Here is a 23,375-nt window from a genome sequence, read left to right as displayed (position 1 = left end):
CAGCCTGGACCTTTTGCTGAAGTATATATAAAAATAGAAGCAAAAGCTGGACATGGTGGCACACACCTTTAATCCCAGCACTTGGGAGGCAGAGGCAGGTGGATCTCTGAGTTCAAGGCCAGCCTGGTCTAAATAGTGAGTTCCAGGACAGCTGGGGCTACAGAAAGACCCTGTCTCAAAAAGACAAAAAAAAAAAAAGCAAGAACATAGAAGATGAACATACATTGATTTCTGACAAAATATTTCTTCCCAATATATTGGCACACAATGTTTATCATAAAGCACAGTAAAAAAAAAAAAAAAAAAAAAAAAAACAAAAAAAGCACATGATTAAAAGATAAACATTTGAGCAGCGATATTCCAAATGAATGAGGTCTTGTGTCTTCTTTCTTAAAAGCAAAGAGAAAAATTCTCGCCCATGTAAGTTTAATTTTTAATCCTGGATGGAACACTTCAAAACTGATCCACAAATTAGCTGATGTTTGTCATGAGGCAATTTAATCATCCCACTTAAGAATCTTATAATCAGGGGCTGGAGAGATGGCTCAGCAGTTAAGAACACTGACTGTTCTTGCAGAAGACCCTGGTTCGAATCCCAGCACCCACATGGCAGCTAACAACTGTCTGTAACTCCAGTTCCAGGGGATCTGATGGCCTCTTCTGTCCTCTGCGGGCATTCCACGACACAGGTGCACTTACTTACATGCAGGCATAACACTCATAACATAAAAATAATAAATAATATATATATATTAAAAATATAAGAATCTTATAATCAGATGCTGGAAAGAAAGAAACTTATAATCAGGGCTGGCGAGATGACTCAGAAGCACTGGCTGCTCTTTCAGAGGACCCAGGTTCAGCTCCCAGCACCCACATGGCAACATGGCAGCTAACAACTGTCCATAACTCCAGTTCCAGGGGATCTGATCCAACACCCTCTTCTGACCTCCATGGGCATTGTACAACATGTGTGTACTTACATACATGCAGGCAATATACTCATATACATAAAATAAAAATAACAAATAAAATATCTTTTTAAAAGAATCTAGGGGTCGAGGGATAGCTCAGTAGCAGACCACATGCTTAGCATTCCCAAGGCCCTGGGTTCAATTGCACCAGTTGAACCAGTTAGCAGAAAAAAAAAATTTTTTCTCTAAATTTTCTTATATAAGAAGGTTTTCCTTAACTAAGAGGAAAAAACATGGTTTTGGTTCAGGGAAGGAGCTATATTGCAAATGTCAACAGTTCACAACCTTATATTTGTCATGCCTTACATAATAAATACATTCCTTACTATATGATTCAGAAGAACCAACGTCTCCTAATTACATCACTAAGGTAAAATTTACTACTTTCTTTAAGAAACTATTTTTGAAAGGAAATAAGTACACAAAAGAAACATTATTGATGTAATTGTTAAGAAACAAAGTACATAAACCTTTTAACCTAAATACTGTTTAGTAAATTACAGTTAAATAGTAAAACCAAAATGAAGACAGCTCAATATCTCAAATCTGAAAAGTCTGAGACAAGAATCCAAGTTTTATATAAACAATAACAAGATGGGAAAAAGGGCTGCTCCCCTTCTAAAGAAAAGAAGCAACTGAAAACATTTTTAAGAAAACTGAAGTGAATTTCTGTTCCCCAAACCAGACATGCTATACAGTAACACCCACATGCAAAACCTGAAATGTAGAATCACATTCTGACTGCTGCCCTTCAACTTCTGCATTTAACTTACAGTTCTCTGGTGTCTGGCTAATTTCATCTTGTAATGCAGGAGATACACTTTGAGAGTCACCTACAGAAGCACTGTCAGGTGAGGCATCTAACTTTTCCAGGAGACAAGCTGGAAGCTGACTGTCACATGCCACTTCATCAGAATTAGTCTTCTCATCAGCATCATCTAGCTGCTGAACTGAAGTTAAGTACTGCTCGAGCAGATTACTATCCTGCTCGTTGTTGGAGCTTTCCTTACTCCAGTCACTGCGCTCCTCACTAACATCCTCTAAATCAAGGTCTTTGCCATATTTGACCGTGTCGATGGAATTCCCCAATATGGAACTTTCGCTGCCTTCTATGGAACTTTTTTCAAAATCCAAAGAATCCTGAAAACATTGAACTTGCTCTGTTATGGAGGAATGAAAACCAGAGTCTGGAAATTCTGGTATGGATTTCTCTTGAAGTGCTTCGTCCTGAGCAATGAGCCAACCAGAATTTTGAGCAGAAGAGGGATTCTGACTTTGGGGAAACAATGAAGGTTTAGGTGGACCGAGAGTACTTGATATAGGAGGAACATCAGCATGCCAGGAAATCAGATGCTGGTCCACGGTCTGTTGCCAAGCTTGTAGAGATCTTACCTGTAGTAAAGCAGGGAGATATAGTTTCCATGTAAGATAAAATCCTGTCTTTTAAAAATGTCCACTCAGCTTTTGTTCCAGCAGTCACGTAGTTGCATTCATTCATTTTTTTTTTCTTTTTAGAATTTTTTATGTATATGTGTGTATTGCCTGCATGTAGGTAAGTGCACCCGTGTCATGCAATGCCCGAGGAAGACAGAAGAGGCTGTTAGATCCCCTGGAACTGGAGTTACAGACAGTTGTTAGCTGCCACGTAGGTGCTGGAATTCGAGCCCGGGTCTTCTGCAAGAACAACCAGTGTTCTTCTTAACCGCCAAGCCATCTTTCCAGTCCCCACTCCCCTATCATTTTCACAGCACTTCCCACCAACCCAGGCAGGCATGTGTCCTTGGTAGCAAAGGGCACTCATCAACATAAAGGGGAAAGCCAGAGCAATTTTCCTGCTTCACTGGAAAAACCATGAACAATGCAATAACAGCTCATGTCTAGCTGACTACAAGGTCAATAATGTACAAAATATACACTGACATCTAATCAATAAGATCAATCAGAACCTAACAGTATAAGCAGATCCTCCCCCCCAAAAAAAAATCTATTTTAGATATCCATGCAAGCATAGACTTTTTCATATTATTTTGAAATACACTATAAACAGCCAGTTATGGTGGCACAAGCCTTTAATCCCAGCATACTAGAGGCACAGGCATGCAGATTTCTGAATGAATTTGAGGCCAGCTTTGTCTACATAGCAAAAACCCCCCAGGGCTCAAAAAAAAAACCTTTTCTAAAAAAAAAAAAAAAAAAAAAAAAGAAAAGAAAGTATTTCTAAATATTTCTAAAATGACTAAAAAATCCCAATATCCCAATAAAATAAATATTTTATTTATTATGTGTATGAGTATATTGCTTGCATGTATGTGAGCCCATGTCGTACAATGCCTTGGAGGTCAAAAGAGAGCTTTGGATTTCCCTGGAACTGGAGTTAAGGACTGTTTGTAACCGCCATGTGGGTGCTGAGAATCGAACCTGGGTCCTCTGCAAGAGCAGTTAGTGCTCTTAACCGCTGAGCCATCTCTCCAGCCCCAAGAAATAAGAAATATTTTTTAAAAGACACATGGCATAGATGGAGGAGGGAGAAAGCAATATATAGAATGTTTAGTTTTACTCTGACCATTCTCCAAGGTAATTTCTGATAGTAGGTCATTTCTTAAAGTATACTTTTTTCTTTGTATTTTCAATTATTCAGAGCTTTTTTAAAGAGTATTTTTAATTTTTAAAATTACACTTATTTATGGAGGACAACACACATATGCTGGCATGCATGTGGAGGTCAGAGAAAAGCTTATAGGAGTTGGTTCTCTCCTTCTACCATGTGGTCCCAGGGATTGAATTCAGGTTGTCAGGCTGGGTGGCAAGCACATTTACCCACAGAGCCATCTCATTGGTCCTCAGAGAGCTTTTAAAACCAGGTAGAACGCTAAGCTCTGCATCTTGCTGTCATTCCTTAGTATTATTTTGAAGATCTTTCCATGTCAGTCCATATGACTATCTTATGCTTTTAAATTCTCCCATAGTATTTTCTGTACGACGATACTGTCTAGTATTGTTATTTTTGTTTTGTTTTGTTTTGATCTTTTTGAGACAGGGTCTCCCTGTAGCCCCAGCTGACCTGGAACTTACTATGTAGACCAGGCTGGCCTCAAACTTAGAGATCTGCCTGCATCTGCCTCCCAAGTGCTGGGATTAAAGGTGTGTGCCACCATACCAGCTGTATTGTTATTTTTATAACTTATTTAACCACTTTCCTACTGATGGCAAATACAAAATCTTAAACATTAATCTTTTTTAATTGTACAGGTCATATCTAATTAAAACAAATTACTTGATAAAAATATTTCTAACTAATTACCATCAGGAAGTGCTTGATACAATACAATATTAGTAAAACTAAATGCTTAAATTGTTTTGGTTGCTTTTTTTCTAGCTTTATTTTGCTTTTTGTTTTTCTAAGACAGAGTCTTCATGTTGGCCTCAAACTTGCTATGTAGGCCTTGAACTTCTGATGTCTCTACCTTTGCCTCCTGAGTGCAGGGACTGCAGGCATGCCACACACCTGCTTAACCTTTCCTAGAGTGTTCCATTGTAGGATTTAAACCCTATCTCCCAGGCATTCCATGAACTTTTTAGGACATACATTACAAGCATCATATGCTGTCACAGTCACCTTTCACTCACAGTCCTGACAGCAGAGCTTCATGATGAACACCTGTGATCCCAGCACTGAAGAGTCTGAGGCAGGAGGATGATGAGTCTGAGATCAACCTGTGCTATTTAGCAAGACCTTGTCTTTAAAAAAAGAGGGAAAGGGTACAAATGTTCCCAGTAAACAGCTATGTAAAACGTTAAATTGCATTTTTTGTTATCGCTTAGAAAGTTCTAACATTTAGCAGGTGTGGTGGTATACACCTGTAATCCTAGCACTTGGGAGGCAGAAGTAGGAAGATATAGCAAGTCTAAGGCTAGCCTGGTCTACATAGTGAGACCTTGTCTAAAAAAAATCCCCAACAAAACAACTTTCCTTTGGCTTTAGACTACTAGCTCTCAAAATTTTGAAAGAAAAATTTCTTCTGATTAAACAAAATGTAACAAAATGCACTGTCATAGTTTAGGGTTAGTGGAAAAGAACACAAAACCACACCATTAACATTAGACAAGGTACTCAGGGCTAGGGATAATACCCAGTGGTAGAGGCCTTGCCTAGCACATGTAAAGCCTTAGGGTCCATCACCACCACCCCCCACTCAACCCTCCCCACCCAATAAAGGAGAAAGAAGTATTCTTGATTCTGCTTATTTCAAGGAATCTAGAATTTTCGTTTGTTCACATACATCAGGGAAATCAGCAGGATGGGTTTACCTGGTTCCAGAGGAATCTGACCGCTTCTTCTTGTACAAAATTCTTAGCACGTTCTTCATCTCTTTCTTTTCTTAATCTGCAAGGAATCAAAGCACTGTATTGACACAAAGAAGAGTACTTTGATTTGAAATTCCTGCTATGACTACTAAACAAATGCATTAGAAAGAGATTCATAACCTAGTAACAATTCTTTCTACTTTTAGAATATGTAAACTCAAACTTTATTTTTAAACGATGATTCAAAATAGAAGTCAACAGCTTTGGGGAGAAGAAGCAGGCAGATCCAGCCCAACCAGGGCTATGTAGTGAGACCCTGTCTCAAAAAGGAAAAAATATTAATAATAGAAGTAAAAAGTCATAATAGAAACCAAATGAGATGTTCTGAAATCTCAGATATTTATTCTACAAGTCTTGCCAACAGACCAGATGTGGTAGTGGCACATGCCTTTACTTACAGCACTTGGGAGACAAAGGCAAGTGGATCTCTGTGAGTTTGAGGCCAGCCTGGTCTATATAACAAGTCACAAGCCACCCAGGGCTACCTTGTCTCAACCTCTTCCCCAAAAATGAAAGGGGCTGCAGAGATGGCTCAGCAGTTAAGACCACTGGCTGCTCTTGCAGTGGACCTGGGTTCAGTTTCCAGCACCCACATGGCAGCTGATAACCATCTGTTGCTCCAGTTCCAGGGGATCTAACTCCCTATTCTAGAATCCTAAGACAATGCACACATATGGTGCACTTACATACAATTCAGGCAAAACACTCATACACATAAAAAGAAAATAATTTTTTTTTTGGTCTTTTTTGAGACAGGGTCTCCTTGTAGCCCCAACTGGTCTGGCTTTGTAGACCAGGCTTCCCTTGAACTCACAAAGATCCACCTGCCTCTGCCTTCCTTTGTGTATGCTACCATGCCCAACTTATAAATTTTTTTTAAAAAGTACTGCCAATAGAAAAATGTTTGTGCATGTATGTATATGTGCACTTATATATATGAATTAAACATCTCTTTACCTGCCCTTCAATTTCCCAGCCAAACATGCCAAAATGATAGGGGGCACAGAAAAGACTAGCTACTCCAAGCTTCCAAATAGTCAAGGATCAAGCTTAAGTTCTCAGAATCATAAATTGATAACTTTGTTCTAAGACTTTAGCAGAACTGATTCCAACACATCACTTTCCTGTTGGCCATGGTTCCGGATCACTCCTTGCTATCAACAAGCCCCCCACATCTATCTCTTGTTGCCATTCACTAGTCACTGAGCTCACTTATACATATCAATTCTTAGGCCTATTCCAAACCCAAGGTTTCCTTAGTTATCCATTACAGCTCAGAATGTCACTCCCACTTTGTTCCAAAGTTTGTTTTGTGTTGTAATCAGCAAACTCCCTTATAGACTCCACCTTTCTTTGAACTTTTCCTTGACTGAAACAGACCCATTTGTGTGAACACTAGTTTCCTCAAGTAGAAGCCTTTTTTTCTTTTCATGTATCAGAATCAGCAAATTGCTTCTCACTGCTATCCTGATAAATTCCTCAACTCTTTTTGCCAAGTACTAATCTCCCACTGCCCTCCCCCATCACTGCTGTCTTGGCACCAGTCTTCCACTCTACCCCATTCCTGTCTTTTCCTGAGGTGTCAACATTCAAACCAGATGCTTTACCTAACAATAATCTATCCTGTACCACCCACTGTCATAATCTCACCCTACTCCCAAACGCTTTGGCTTTCAAAACTTATTCCAGGAGGAATTCCAAGCCTAGCAACCTGAGTTCAGTCCCTGGAACCAATATAGTAAAAGGAGAGAACCAACTCCAAGTTGTCCTCTGACCTCCACTGTACACAAAGGTTGTGGCACATGTACACACACATACACACACACACACACACACACACACACACACACACACATACACAATAATTGTAAAAAAAAAAATTAAACAAAAACAAAAGACTTACTTGAAGCATCCAATACTAGCTACATGATATTCTCCTATCTCCTAGGCCATTTGCTCTAGTACCCAATACAGCAATCCAGGCCTGCAATCCAATGACCCTCACTTCCTGCCTTCACTTCCCTTCCACTTCATTTAAATTCCAAGATCTGGGGTTGGAGAGATGACTTAGCAGTTAAGAGCACTAGCTGTTCTTACAGAAGACCTGGGTTCAAATCCCAGGACCCACATGAAGGCTAACGATCATAACTCCAGTTCCAGGGGATCTGACACCCTCTCCTGACACACTCATACAATAAAAATAAATAAATAAATTCCAAGATGCATCATTACTACTCCCTCCCTGTATCTTCAGCTCCCTTGCTCTTCATTCTATCTCTACTATAGTTAGTTGCCAGGGGAAGGGGATAAATAAAAATTCTTGACTGAACCATGCCTGAACCTAGACATAAAAGCTGACCCTGGTGGTGCACGCCTTTAATCCCAGCACTGGGGAGGCAGACACAGGGGATCTCTGTGAGTCTGAGGCCAGCCTCACCTACCTAGCGAGTTTCAGGACAGTTGGAGCTACAGGGAGACTCTGTCTCAAAATAGACAAAAAAAAAAAAAGCTGAGAATCACTGAAAATGATATAATCTGCAGGATGTGGTGCTACATAACTTTGATCCCAGCACTTGGAAGGCAGAGGCATGCAGAGCTCTGAGTTCAAGACCAACCTGGTCTACATGAGGAGTTGCAGACCAGTCAGCACTACATACTGAGACACTGTCTTAAAAAAAAAAAAATCAAACAACCAGAAAGGATAGAAAGACAAGCAGATGAAAGAAAGGGAGGGAGGGAGGGAGGGAGGGAGGGAGGAAGGAAGGAAGGAAGGAAGGAAGGAAGGAAGGAAGGAAGGAAGGAAGGAAGGAAGGAAGGAAGGAACTGACACAACCCGATCTATGACCTATGTTCTGGTTTTGAGATGAGACGGCATTGTGTTAACCCAGGCCAGACTCAAGTAATCCTCTCACCTCCTGAGTAGCTGGGACTCCAGGCTTCTTAAGTTCATTTTTAAGGTGACACTCTCACATTCAGACTTCTCCCACCCCTCTGTCTAAAGTACTCACCATGACTGACACTTTACAGAACAGGAAGACAAGTCAGACAAGACTTTCCCACCCTCCTCCAATTGTGCCTAATTACCTGCCCCATGCCTACCTCTGGCCACATCCCCTCCTTGTGCACCAGATCTCTCTTTCACCTTCTCAACTTCGTTCCTGTACTTTGCCCTCCTTCCTCTGCATCATCAGTTGTTCCCTTATAATCATTTCCACTGACACATACACTCTTTAGCACCCAATTTTAGGAAAATGTTCTTTACCTACAGATTCCCCATCAGCAAGTGCCCAATTTCTTCCTCCTGTAAAGCAACATTGCCAAGGAGCTGGTGCCACTCATTTTTTAAACTCTTTACTTCCTTATTCACTATCCATTCCAGGTTAAAGCCACTCTTAAATGCACTGTGCAACGAAAGGCTAACTCAACAGGACTGGGATGTTCAAGTCCTGCATGTTACGAGCATAGGATAGAGAGGAAGGCATCCTCTGAGCCCTTGGAAAAAGACTTCCCAAAAAGACTATCTTTTATCTCTGTACATCTAGGGTCTTCAGTTGCAATGGAGTTTACACTAACAATGTGATTTCTAGTGAATACTCACTTTGTTCACCTGGGACCCTTGGCCCACATGTACCAGTTTACTTCTAGGGAATCTGAGATCTGAGGAAAGTCAGTCACATGAGCTCTCAATGCCTATGACTCCCTAATAAAAATCCTGGACCACAATGCTCAAGAGAGATTCTCTGGTTACCAGTAACTTATATCTGTGTACTTTTGCTGTAATAAACAGTAACCATAAACAGAACAATTTTCCTGAATTCTGTAAATCCATTTAGCAAATCATAGAACCTGATGACAATCTTGAGGGTCACCACACAGCCACCAATAACTGCCAATGGCTAAATCTAACATCTAGCTCTCTGTCCTCTCACCTCTCCTCAGACACCATGCCCTATTGGAACTGAACACAATATATTCTCCTGGCTGGCCGTTCTTGGCCTCTTTTGCTACTTTCTCCTGTTCTACCTAATAATAATAAATACTACTGGCTGAAACACTAATGAAATCCTAATTTTCCTAGGTTGGATCAGTAAAACATGTAAGCCATGAAACTGAAGATTAACTCCTACCTCAGTCCCGGAATTTTAGTCCTTTTGAATCCCTGCTATTTTCTCTAGCTGTTATGCCACGTGCTTGTTTCTATGTGAACTTCAATCTTCTTTTTTTTCCCCTTATCCAGTCTTTCTACAATATCTGTACTTATCTTTCTTTAGAACTATAGATGCCTATGTTGCTCACATTCATTGGACATCTTTTGTGATCCTACACCTATGTACCAATTGTGCTAGAAATGGAGATGGACATGACCATCTGTGCCTCGAGATGGTTCCAACACATCACAGGAGATACAGAAGTAAACTGGCCGTGGCCACCTGGTATGAAATATGTCATGACCACAGGCACTGAGTTCTGAAACAATTTAAGAACCCGGCACACCAAGCCAACAGAACAGCCCAGTTTCTCACCCACCTCCTTACTTCATCCATTAGACAGACGATATGCTCCTGCATTCTGCGTAGCCGGATTTCATAACGTACACCTTTGGCTTGTGGATTGTAGTTCCTGGTATAAAAACCCCGCCAAGAGGCCTGAAGCTTGGTGGCTGCTTTGTTCAGTTTCTGAAGGAAAACTTTATCTTGTCCCACAGCAACAGGTCTCTGGGTAAAACTCCTCCAGGGAAATTTCTCTGAAGTTGTTAGAGACATGGTTTCTTCACCATCTACCTCTGTATGAGAGACAATGTGCCCAGCTGACTCAGGAAAAGATGTAAGACTAGGGCTATTATCCTTCAAGACAGTGTTGATTATTGTTGACTTTGGACAAGGTAATAGTCCAACTTTCTCATTTACTTCTGTACTGATCTTACTTTTCAACATTTGAACAGCATTTTCATTTGTACCCCATAAAGATTTTTCTTCATCCTTATCCAAGTCCTGATTTTCCAGCCCTTTCACAGATTCATCTGCAATACCATCATCTTCTAGGTCCAAGTTAATGCCCTGTAGCCTCAGCTCCACAGTGGGTGATACTGGAGACAGTCCTGATGCAACTGGCATAAAAGTGGACTCTGAAGAGAGAAGACTACAGTTTAACTTGTCCTCGTCTGTCTGGATATCTTCCAGGTGAAGGTCATTTCGGGAATACCTTGTAGTGTGTGCAGAGGCTGAAAAGTTGCTCTTAACTGCATATAACTGATCATCATTACTGCTCATCCCAACCCAAGAATTGATTTGGATGACAGGTTCTAGAAAAATCAAGACAGCATCATTTAAATCACTAAGTATTTGAAGAGACTTCTTAGCTGTAGACTTTAAAAAGTTTTTGGTTTTTACGGGTTTTTTTTTTTAGATATATATGTGGAGGTCATGGGACAATTTGTGGAAATCAGTTCTCTCTTTCTACCATGTGGGATCCAGGAACCAAACTCAGGTTGTCAGAATTGGTGGCAAGTGCCTTCACCTGCTGAGCCATCTTAATGACCCTTAATTATATATTTTTAATGAAATCTAATCCCTGAAATATATTAAATACAATAAAATGCCTTCAGTGATTTCCTCTAACATGCCTAAAACATCAGGCCAAACATTTAAGAAAATGATTTGCTAAACTAAGAGTACTGGCTCATGCCTGTAGTCCTAATACTTTAGCAGCTAAGGCAAGAGAACTTCCGTTAGTTCAAGGCCAGCCAAGGATATCGTGTGAGATATACTGTCTCAAAAATCAAAAAACAGGGACTGAAGAGATGACTCAAGGGTTAAGAGCACTGGTTTCTCTTGCAGAAGACCCATGTTTGGTTCCTAGCACCCACATGGTGGTTAACAATCATCTACAACTCCAGTTCCAGGGGATCTAACATCTTCTTCTGCTCTTCATGGGCACTGGATAACATGAGTACACTTACACAGGCAAAATACTCATGCACATATGTTGGGAAACCCTGCTGTTAGGGTTGTAGTTCTCCATGTCCAGATAGCCCTAAGGGGCTCGGCGCCAAATGGAAGGACTCCCCTTTTCAGCAGGGGCCTCCTGCACTCTTCCTGACTTACCTGGAAAGTGCCACCAAGCACGGATGCCTCACCTTATTTGGAACATGACCTTTGGCATAGTTACCTGGAGTAAAAATTACCCTCAGGTTTTTTCCATATGATAACCACGCATTGCCTGGTAGTCGGATGATAGGAGCCTACTGCCACATGTAAATACAGCATACTATGAGCACCTATCAGCTGAGCCTTTGGCTACTACCTCCACACTATATTTTTCCTAGTTCTCCCACTGAATAAATTGCCCCCAGGTTTTTTCTACATGATAATTAGGCATTGCCCCATAGCCGGATGATAGGATCCCCCTACCACATGTAAATAAAGCATACTATGAGCACCTATCAGCTGAAGCTTCGGCTGCTGCCTCCATGCTATATTTTCCCTGACCCCCACTGAATAAACAGAGCTGTAGCACTGAGTCTCACTCCCCGGAAGGTCTTTTCCGTCATGCTCACTGGCCGTCCTGACCCCCCGTTTGTCACTTCTGCTCCCTTTGTCCTCATGGATCGGTGGCCAGTGGCCCTCGAGGGGAGGGAGAGACTCACAACTGGCGCCCAATGTGGGGCTCCTGGAATGCACGGAGTTTGTGAGTACCCCCTCTCTCCAAGAGGGTAGTGGCAGCTTTGCCTTGGCCATCCCACCCTTGAGGATTGGCAGTCTCTCCTTTCTTCCTTTTATTTTCTGTCTGAGTCTTCACATGAGACCGTTAAAGATGAAGGAGCAATTGAGGCTTTCTGATCAGGTGTACCCCCTGATGTTAGCCAAAGGCTCTTAGTCCTCTGTATGGACCATGACTGCCCGCACGGGTGTAGACAAGACCCCCTATCTATACATTTTTCTAATGCAAAAACCCGGTAACTCAACGACCAGTTAATTGCTCTTAGAGCAGTCGCCGGATCTCTTAAATTTGCGGGCAGGCTTGTGCTGTGGACTACGTGGAATCACCTGGGGTTTTGATGCCAGGCATGTTCCCTTAGAAATCAGCGTTTCACCCCACTTTCCTTTACTATCTTAAACAACACCCCTAGAAACAAAAATCCCCAAAGTTCTAAGGGATCTTTATATAAGCCTTAAAGTCAACTTCTAAAATAAACTTCCCTAATCTGTTTTGTTATCTTGCCCCTGGGGTGCTCAAGCCCAAGCTAAACCAGTTAGGTGAGAATTTAAGTTAACTAGCCCCTGCGGAGCACTTAAAAATTCAAGGTGGCTTGCACCATACAAACAAACAAAAAAAAAAATATTTTAAAAAGCCATTTTTTTTCCGTAAACCTTTTCCTGGGGAAGGGGCTCATCAGAGGACCACCCCATCTCTCTCTCTCTTTGCTTTATCTCGGTTATTGCCTTCGCGAGGGTCTGGATAAGGTTTGCGGGCAACTGAAGCCTCTTGGTCAGTGCGACTCCCTGATATTGGCCGAAGGACCCCTGCCCTTTTTCCAGACCCCGAAAGCCCGACTGGATGTAGGCAGTAACCTTTACAACTATCATAAAAATCTGGTAACACAGCAACCAGTTAAAAGTCACAAGGATGGTTGCCAGTCCCTTAAATCTGTGGCTAGGCTTGTGTTTGTCAGAACGTATCAATCCCCTGGTGGCAGGCTGCCCCAGGAACATTGAGCACCACTGACCACACTTCTTTTCTATAATGGGTAATTCAGCATCACGCCAAAAAAACCTCCAAATTCGCTCCCTTAGAGCCCTTTAGGGCTATCCAGACATGGAGAACTACAACCCTAACAGCAGGGTTTCCCAACACACATAAAATAAAAATAATTAAAATTAAAAACAAAATTTAAAACGATCTATTTATTATTTTTATTTTATATGTATGAATATATTGCCTGCATGTATGCAAGTGCACCCATGTCACGCAATGCCCTCAGAAGCCAGAAGAGGGCGTTGGATCCCCTGGAACTGGAGTTACAGAGGGTTGTTAGTTGCCACTTGGGTGTTGGGAACAGAATCAGGGACCACTGCAAGAGCAGGCAATACTCTTTACTGCTGAACCATCTCTCCAGTCCCCAAAAACAAAATTTGAAAAATAATTCTTAGAGAGTAACTATAAAAATAATCAAAGATGTCTATTGGCCATATGACCCCGAACATAGCCAATCTCAGAAACTAAGCAAGGTTGAACCTGGGCAGTACTTGGGTGGGAGAATAATCAAAGCCTCAAGTATATAGAAAAGACAGCTGTCACCACACAGTGGCACGCACCTCTAATCCCAGCACTCAGGACACAGAGGCAGGTGGATCTCTCTGAGATTGAAGCCAGCCTGGTCTACATCGTGAGTTCCAGACCAGCTCTGACTACAGGGAGACTCCATCTTAAAACTCTACCCCTTCCCACCCAAAAAGACAGTTGTCCTTGAAATGTTTTTTATTTTATTTTTATTTATGTGTATGTGGTGTTTCTGCAGGGTGGGGGACCTGAGAAGGCAGAAAAAGGTTTCCCTTCAACTGGAGGTATAGGCACTATGGGCTGCCTGATATGGTACTAGGAACCAAACTCTTGTCCTCTGGAAGGGCAAGAAATGCTCTAAACTGCTGAGTTGTCTCTTGAGCCCCTCAAGAAATATTTTTAAAAATTAGAAATATAGAGGGGGCTGGAGAGATGGATCAGCAGTTAAGAGCACTGGCTGCTCTTGCAGAAGTCCCAGGTTCAAATCCCAGCACCCACATATCAGCTAACAACTGTCCATAACTCCAGTTCCAGGGGATCCAACACCCTCTTCTGTCCTCTGCAGGCACTGCACAACACCGGTGCACTAACACACATGCAAGCATAAAATTCATACACAAAAAATAAAAATCAGTCAAAAAAAATTTTTTTTCTAATTAAAAATATGGAGACCAGCAAGATGGCTCTGCAGGTAAAGGCACTTGCTGCACAAGTCTGGCAACCTGAGATCAGTCCCTCAAACCCATGTAAGGTAAAAGGAGAGAATCAGGCCAGGCATGGTGGCACATGCTTTTAATCCCAGCACTCAGGAGGCAGAGGCAAGTGGATCTCTGTGAGTCCGAGGCTAGCCTGGTCTACATAGCAAGTTCTAGGCCAGCTGAGGCTACAGGGAGACCCTGTCTCAAAAAATACCAAAAAAAAAAAAAAAGAAAAAAAAAAAAAAAGAAAAAAAAAAAAAAAGAAAAAAAATAGGGGCTGGAGAGATGGCTCAGCAGTTAAGAGCACTGACTGCCCTTACAGAGGACCCATGTTTGATTCCTAGCACCCACATGGTGGCTAACAACCCTCCATAACTCAAGTTCCAGGGTATCCAATGCCTTCTTCTGACCTCCGTAGGCACTGTATGACATAAATGCACTTACACATATGCAGGCAATATACTCATACACATAAAATAAAAAAAATATATTTTTAAAAAAGAGCACTTGCTGCTCTTGGAGCAGACTTGAGTTTAGTTCCCAGCACCCACATGGCAGCTAACAACCACTGATAACTCTAATTCCAGGGGGATAAGATGCCCTCTTCTGACCTCCACCAGCACTATACGTACATGGTGTAAATACAAGCAGGCAAAACACTCATATACATAAAAATATAAACACACACGCACACACACACATACTTTTAGGCTGGACTTGGTGGTACATGTCTATAGCCCAACATTCACACCAGCACTGTGCGTACATAGTGTAAATATAAGCAAGCAAAACACTCATATACATAAAAATATAAACACACACACATACACACATACTTTTAGGCTGGACTTGGTGGTACACATCTATAGCCCAACATTCAAGAGGTAGCAAGGACAGAAGCAAGCAAATTTGTGAGTTCAAGACCATCCTGGTCTACCTAGTGAATTCCAGGCCAGCCAGAGCTACATAGTAAGACCTTCTCGCGCTCTCAAAAAAAAAAAAAAAAAAAAAAAAGAGGCAGCAAGTTCAAGACTAGCCTGGACTACATAGTGATTTCAGACCAGCCAGAGCTACATAGAGACCCTATCTAAAAAACAAAAAATAAACAAAAGGGGGCTGGAGAGTTGGCTCAGCGGTTAAGGGCACTAGAGGACCCAGGTTCAATTCTCAGCACCACATGGCAGCTACAAATCGTCCTAAACTCCAGTTCCAGGGGACTCTGACGCCCTCCCCTGACCTCCAGGTCATTGCACGACACGGGTGCACTCACATACATGCAGACAATACACTCATACACATAAAATAAAAATAATAAAATATATTGAAAATATAAATAAATGAACAAAAGTATTTTTTTCTGTGTTATGATACCCAGTAAATCAAATACGCTGGAGACAAGGAATCATAGATAAAGACTTCCTTACCACTTTCCTGAACTCTCTGGTAATCTTGAACAGGGCTTGAACACTCAGGTGTAAGGGGTGCTCTTGTTTCAACAGGAGCAAGAGAAGGCAACTCTTCATTTTGACTTTGGTTCATCAGCTGCCTCTGGTGAAACCTAAAAATCAATAATATTTGATGTCACATAACACTAAGAAAAGAAAGCTTTTCTGTTTCTTAGACAAACAATGATGAAAAGATAGAAATTTACAAATTTAAAAAGTAGGTACCTGTAGTCATTAACAAATTATAGTCTCATTTGAAAGATTTGTGTAAGAAAGGTTAAAACTAATTGTTAAATTATTAGACAAAAGACAGGCATGTGGCACATGTCTATAAATCCAGTACTTTAGTTCAAAGTCATCTTCTCCTACATAATGAGTTCAAGGCCAACCTAGTCTACATAATACCCTGCCTCAAAAAATCCACTAGGGAACTGGAGACACAGCTCACAGGTTGAGTGCTTACTGCTCTTTCAGAGGACCCGACTTCAGTTCCCAGCACCATTTACACAGCTCACAAGTGCTTGTAACTCCAGCTCCAGGAAGATCAGATGCCTTCTTATTCTACTTGAGGGCTCTGCACTCACATGTATAAACCTATACAGTATAGGTGTCCTTATATGAACATAATTTTATATGCAAAAACATTGAAAGTCTATACCTATGATAAAAGAAGTGACTACTAAATATTTCTGACCATGCTTGCTAATATTAGCATTTAAAAAGCTGTCTGAGGAGCTGGTTCAGCGGTTAAGAGCACTGGCTACTCTTGCAAAAAAACCTGAGTTTAGTTCCCAGCACCCACATGGTGGCTAACAATCATCCATAACTCCAGTTCCAGGGTATCCAACACCCTTTTGATTTGCATGCATGTGGTGCACTTACACAAATATATATATATATATAAATATATATATATATATATAATTTTAAAAGCAGTATGATGGATACATGTGTATTAAAAGACCAAGTACCTTTTTTGAGATGAAGCACAAACCTTGAACCACTCACATGGTAGGCAACTGCTCTACCACTGAGCTATAACTGACTCTGACAAAAACATTTTTTTAAATATTCCATTCCTTCATATCATATTGTTTAGTTCTCCCCAAAGAATCAATAAGTAATTAGCAATGCAGTTGCCATGGCACAAGTTACACTATAATTCAGCTTCTCTGTAGGCAAGGGGCCTGAGTACTCAGATGCGTGGGTCACAGGCAAGGGGCCTGAGTACTCAGATGCATGGGCCAAAGGTCTGGCCTCCAGCTTACTATCAGTAAAGACTCAGACGTATTTTCACCCATAAATCCATCAGCTGCCACAAATAAATGTGCTTACCTCTGTTTACTCAGAATCTTCTCTAATTTGGCATCCTCTGCAGTTTGAAGACCCAGTGCAGAAATGAGAGGACAGACTGTAGCCAGGTACTGGACAAGCTGGATGTGCTGTCCAGGCCGATATGCTCTCCCCTTGCCTTGACTATAGAGCCACTCAGCTTTCAAACTGGGGAAATGCAGTGGTGATGGTCAGAATGCATTGTTAAGCAATAGTGATCTTTCTAAATTACTATAAAACCACTCGGTGCCCATAAAATTCACTCAAATTTTTTAAATCCTTTATTTACTTATTCTTAATTAATTTGTGTGTGTATGTTAGTGTATATGCACATGTACATACAGAGGCCAGAGGTTGGTGTTGGGTGTCTTCTTCTACTGGTTACCACTTTATTTTGGATTTTTTTTTATTTTTCTTCATGTTCTTATTCTTTGAGACAGGGTCCCCCTGAAACCCCAGTTGGCCTGGAACTTGATACATAGACCAGGCTGGCCTCAATCTGAAATTGGCTTGCCTCTGCCTCCAGAGTGCTGGAATTAAAGGCATACACCACAATACCTGGCCCTTCAAGATTTTTTGGTTGTGAGCCTGAGCCTTTAAGGGTTGTGCCAGCTCTCCAGCACCCTTCAAGATTTTGTAATCTATATTTGTAACTCATTTCTCTTGGTCTAATGTTTTAAATTTGTTTCATACCTAGGGACACATAGTTTGCACTAGTGATTCCAAACATTTTTAAATTATTTTCAGCAGGGCATGATGGCTCATGCCTTTAATCCCAGCACTTGGGAGGCAGAGGCAGACAGATCTATGTAAGATCGAGGCCAGCCTGGTCTACATAGCAAGTTCCGCACCAGCTGGGGTTATAGGGAGACCCTGTCTCAAAAATACATAAATCAATCAATCAATCAATTAATTTTCAAAGAAGCAAGGAGCATTCTCTCCATTCACTTTGTCATATAAAAGTACCTAAACATACAAATTATGCTTAATCATAAGCTCATAATGGGTTTTTTTTGGGGGGGGAGTTGTTTGGTTTTTTGTTCTTTTTGAGACAGGGTCTCCCTGTATCCCCAGCTGTCCTGGAACTCACTATGTAGACCAGGCTGGCCTTGAACTCACAGAGATTTGCCTGCCTCTGCCTCCCGAGTGTGCTGGGATTAAAGGCGTGCTCCACCACATCTTTAATTTTAAGATACTAAAAATTAGAGCAGCCTATGGGTATAGTTTAGTTGGTAGAGTGTCCCTAGGACTGAATAAAGCTGGCATGTTAATATGCCTGTAATCCCAGCACCTGGGAGGCGAAGGCAACAAAATCAGGGCCAGCCTGAGCTACATAAGACCCTATCTCAAAAAGAGAGTGCGAAAGGGAGAGAGCGAGAAAAAGAAACTCACAAGCAATATCAATCAATCACAATATACTGTATGGCCTCCAGTGAACCATATTTTCATTTTAAAAATGCATTTAAGGGCCAGAAAGATGACTCAGGCAGCTTAAAAAAAAAAAAAAAGCGCTTGCTTTGCAAACCTGATGTCCTGAGTTCAATTCCTGGCACCTCTGTAAAAAGACTAGATGGAGTGACATGCATCCCTAAGCCTGGCCTTCCCCAGCAAAATGAGAGGTGGAAACAGGAGAATCACCAGAAGCTGGTGGGACAGCTGGCCTGGAGTATGCAGCAGAAACAACAGAGACCCTGCCTCAACAAGGTGGACGAAGAGAACCAACTCTCAAAAGGATCTCAGAAGCAAAGGACAAAACACATGCTGAGTCCAGGAATGCATACTTGTCTGTTCTGAGAGCAGAAAATGACATGAGGCATAGCACAGAGAACTGTGTCATCCCTTCTGTCTCTACATCCTCTTACCCACTTCCCAGTTTCTCCAAGGCTCTCTGGTTGAAGGTTCTGATGGTCATGTGCCAGTTTCCAAACAACCCAATCTTGTGGCAGAGTCCTAGCTCTAAGACTCAGAGACAATTAGAGATCTAAGGATGAGGGAGTTCCACTTCTGCTGGCTCCCGGGTATGAGAAGGGGAGAACCAAACAGCACAGTGTGCCTGCTAGGAATTCCAAAGTGAAATTCCATTTACGTTTCCTAGAGGCATCATTATAATGGGTATCTGAGTCCTAAGATATTAATACTTCCTTTACACATGATAGGCCACAAGCTTTTGTGAGATTAATCTGAGATCCTACACAATATCCATAACCTGGTTTCTAGGCAAGTGTTAACAATTTCCAAATAACTGATTAACAAAACAACTTTTAGAAAGTGGATTCTTTAAGTTTGGCATTCAGAATCACTAGCCCCAACCTCTAGAGCTGATATTTTTTTGTTGTTGTTAGACAGGCTCTCATAAGTACTTGCTATGTTGTCAAAGATGGCCTTGACTATCTGACCCTCCTGCCTTGAATGCACTACCATGGCTTGTCTTATGCAGTGCCAATGCACAAACCCAGAGCTTCAAGTATGCTAGGCAAGCACTCTACCAACTAAGCTATATTCCCTAGCCCTATTTTTTGTCTGTTTGTTTTTTGTTTGTTTGTTTATTTGTTTGTTTGTTTCAGGCACGCTCACATAGCCAAGGTTGGCCTGGAACCAACAATGTAGTCTAGGATGACTTCGAACTCCTAATTCTCCTGCCTCCACTGCCTAAGAACTGGGATTATAGGTAGGCACCACCACACCTGGCTCCTAGCTCTCTTATTCATTCTTTGTCTTTTCTGAGAAAGGAAAGGTCATCCTAAATAATCATTACATAATCTACACTGTGATTACATTAACGCTTTTAGTTTCTAATCACATGCTTTAAGAAATTCAGTTATAAACTGAACGTAATGGCACATGTCTTTAATCCCAGCACTTGGGAGGCAGAGGAAGGTGGATCTCTGTGAGTATGAGGCCAGCCTGATCTACATAGTGAGTTCCAGGACAGCTAGGGTTACAGGAAGACCCTGTCTCAAAATGACCAAAAAAACCAAAATCAGTTATTAATCTGTAGCAAATGAGAAATGATCTTTCCAGTAACTCCCATGATTGACACACATTAAACAGGTCATTTCACCTTTCTTTCTGAGAAATCATGTATCCATCTAGTACTCTGAGATTTAAGCACCAGCTGACGATGTACGGCCGGTAGTCAAACCCTGGAATGGAAGGTGTTGCCATCACACAAGGATTATTCATGATTGACAATTGCTCCAGTTCACTTAAAGAGGCCAAAAAGGAGATCTGCAACAAAGGACATCTTTGTTGAACAAAATGAGTATTCAGTGTCAAGCACAGAGCTTCCGCTGATTACATATCTTTGGTAGCATTTGACAATGTGACAATTTTCCTCTTGTTTTGAAGAGCATTGAGCAATACTCTACTATTAGCCACTAACTTCCAAAATTCTAATGTGACCATTTGTCCTTGTTGCACAATAGAAAGTAGTAGCACCATTTCCTGGTAAAGGAAACACTATTTTAATTTTTTTGAAGCACACTCTTATTTAGCCCAGGCTGGATTTGAACTTCTAATCCTCCTGCCTCCACTTACCAAGTACTGGGGTTACAGGTATGCATGACACACCTGGCTTAAGAAAATCCAATTTTAAAAACATAATAGTATCCAAGGGAAGGTGGTCAGGTTGCCTTTAGCCCCTGTAAAGTAGGTGTCTCTCTCCTACCAATCAATTCCCAGTGTGACAACTGCAGCATCATACATGCAATTCAGGCTTAATGACCCAATGGCATTGAAAAAAAGTGGAAAGTAGCTGGGCATGGTGGCACATGCCTTTAATCCCAGCACTTGGCAGAGGCAGGCAGATCTCTGTGAGTTCAAGGCTAGCCTGGTATGCATAGTGAATTCCAGGTTAGCTAGGGCTACAGGAAGACCCTGTCTCAAAAACACCAAAAAAGAAAAAGTGGAAAGAAAAATAAGTGTACTAGGGCCAAGTGTTTTGTTATGGCAGCAATTTCTCCCAGGATGTTCACAGTCTAAAGTGAGCCCAACAATCTCTTCTGTCTCTCCTGAGCTGTCCCTCTTTCTGAATCCCACAAAGCATCAACGTCTTCAAATTTTACCTCATTTAAGTCACGGATTTCATTTTCTGCCAGAGACAGTATAGAAAGACTTCTGGGTAGATAAGCAGGTGCCATTCTAAGAGAGGTGATAATGTTTCCATGTAAAAGCAAAGTCTTGAAAGGAAAAAAGAATGACAAATGAATAGATTACAAATAAATTGATTTATTTTGACATCAAAATGGTGCATGCAAGAATAAACAGATCTTGAGCCGGGCGTGGTGGCACATGCCTTTAATCCCAGCACTCAGGAGGCAGAGGCAGGCAGATCTCTGTGAGTTCAAGGCCAACCTGGTCTACATAGTGAGTTCCAGGACAGCTGGGGCTACAGGGAGACCCTGTCTCAAAAAGAACAACAACAACAAAAAAGAATAAACAAATCTATTTTTTTATGCTTCTCAACACACATAAATCAAAGATTAATACTCAGAAGGAGTCTAAGTGGTCACTTTCTCTTTTCATGCAAACATCTTATATTCACCAAGGAGTAAAAAACTTGTCCAAGAACATGCGTTTGATGGAGTGCCTAGCATGCTGTGAGATTTAAGTTAATACACAAAGTAATTTCCAACACACCTATTCATTTTCTTTTAAAACATCAAAATAGGGGCTAGGACGTTAGCTCAGTGGATAAGAATGCTTGCTCTGCAAGTGTGAGGACCTGAGTTCAAATACCTAACACCTATGTAAAAAGTCAGACACGCCTGATGGTGCATGTAACCCCAGCATCAGGGAGGCAGAAATAAGTGATCACTGGTCAAAAGAGTGAGCTCCTGGTTCAGGGAGAGGTTCTATTTCAAAGCAATAAGGTGGAGAGGGATAGAGGAAGACACCCAACAACCTATTCTGGCCCCTGCACTCATCTGCACAGTCAGGTGCATGCACCACACATATACACCACACACACACACACACAATCAAAACTAAACACAGATCAGGCATGGTGGTGCACGCCTTTAGTCCCAGCACTCCAGAGGCAGAGGCAAGCTGATCTCTGTGAGTTCAAAGCCAGCCTGATCTACATATCGAGCTCCAGGCCAGGTGAGGCTTCAGGGAGACTCTGTCTCAAAAAGACCCCCCCCCAAAAAAAAAGAGGTCACATAAAAAGCAACTTTCCAAAGGAGAAACACATAACCCACAACTTGTACCTCCCAACTACATTTTTTTGGTTACTAAAAGCTAGAGAAAGGTAGAAAATGTTACATTCGGGGCTGGAGAGAGAGTTCAACAGTTAAAGGGCACGGGCTGCTCTTGCAGAGGACCTAGGTTCAGTTCTCAGCACCCATATGGCTGCTAACAAGCATCTATAACTCCAGGTACAAGGGATTTGAAGCCCTCTTCTGGCTTCTGTGGATATTACACACAGTGGTGCACTTATATACATACAGACAAAACATTCATTTACACACACAAAAAAAATTTTTTTGGTCTTTTTGAGACAGGGCCTGTAACCCCAGCTACATCCCACAGAGATCCACCTGCCCCTACCTCCCAAGTGTTGGGATTAAAGGCATGTGCCACTATGCTTGCCCATAATAAAAACATTTTTTTAAAGAAAATGTTACTTAAGCTGGGCAAATTGGTGCACAACTTTAATCCCAGCACTTGGGAGGCAGAGGCAGGTGGATCTCTGAGTTCAAGGCCAACCTGGTCTACATAGCAAGTTCCAGGCCAGCTGGGGCTACAAGGAGACCCTGCCTCAAAAAGACCGAAAAAAAAAAAAAAAAAGAAAGAAAATATTAATTGCTGATAAAGCTGACTCATATTAAGTGAGAAAGAATCAAGCCCAAAGGCTGGAGCAATGGGACAGTAGTCAAGAGCATTTACTACTCTTGCAGAGGACCCAGGTTTGGTTCCTAACACCCACATCAGAGGCTCACAACCACCTATAACTCCAGTTCCAGAAGACTTAATGCCCAATTTTATCCTCCTGGGCACCTGCAGCACATACAGACAAGCAGGTACACACACATACACATAAATAAAAATATATAAATCTTTAACAACAACAACAAAAATATGTCTAAGAAGTCTAACCAAGACATTCTAAACATTCAAGATTCCGATTAAATATTCATGCCTTCGTCAAAAAAAAGCAACAAAAAGAAAAATCCACAAAATGTTCAATCATTTAGTTCATTTGAATTCTTTCACCATTTATCAGGACAGCTAGATACAGCAGATTGTTTAGAATTGTTGCTAAAAATATTTCTGCTCAA

The 23,375-nt window shown here is 41.5% G+C and overlaps 1 protein-coding gene across 1 annotated transcript in view; it reads right to left on the bottom strand.

The window, feature by feature from the left end:
• Nucleotides 1–937: 937 nt before the first annotated feature.
• Cep97 (centrosomal protein 97) overlaps nt 938–23,375 on the bottom strand; it is a 32,096-nt gene continuing 9,658 nt past the window's right edge. Inside the window, exons 5-11 of the mRNA XM_008835769.3 lie at nt 21,159–21,272; nt 20,156–20,322; nt 17,098–17,262; nt 15,742–15,875; nt 9,867–10,641; nt 5,283–5,358; nt 938–2,366 (exon numbers count right to left, since the gene is read on the bottom strand). Coding sequence (XP_008833991.1) covers nt 1,665–2,366; nt 5,283–5,358; nt 9,867–10,641; nt 15,742–15,875; nt 17,098–17,262; nt 20,156–20,322; nt 21,159–21,272 — 2,133 coding nt within the window. The 3' untranslated portion in view covers nt 938–1,664. The remainder of the gene's footprint in view (nt 2,367–5,282; nt 5,359–9,866; nt 10,642–15,741; nt 15,876–17,097; nt 17,263–20,155; nt 20,323–21,158; nt 21,273–23,375) is intronic.

This window comes from Nannospalax galili, unplaced genomic scaffold (genome assembly GCF_000622305.1).
Source record: "Nannospalax galili isolate Female #2095 unplaced genomic scaffold, S.galili_v1.0 scaffold1251, whole genome shotgun sequence".
Taxonomy (NCBI): domain Eukaryota; kingdom Metazoa; phylum Chordata; class Mammalia; order Rodentia; family Spalacidae; genus Nannospalax; species Nannospalax galili.
Note: the sequence above shows the minus strand (reverse complement) of the source record. Positions and strands in the feature narration are given on the sequence as shown.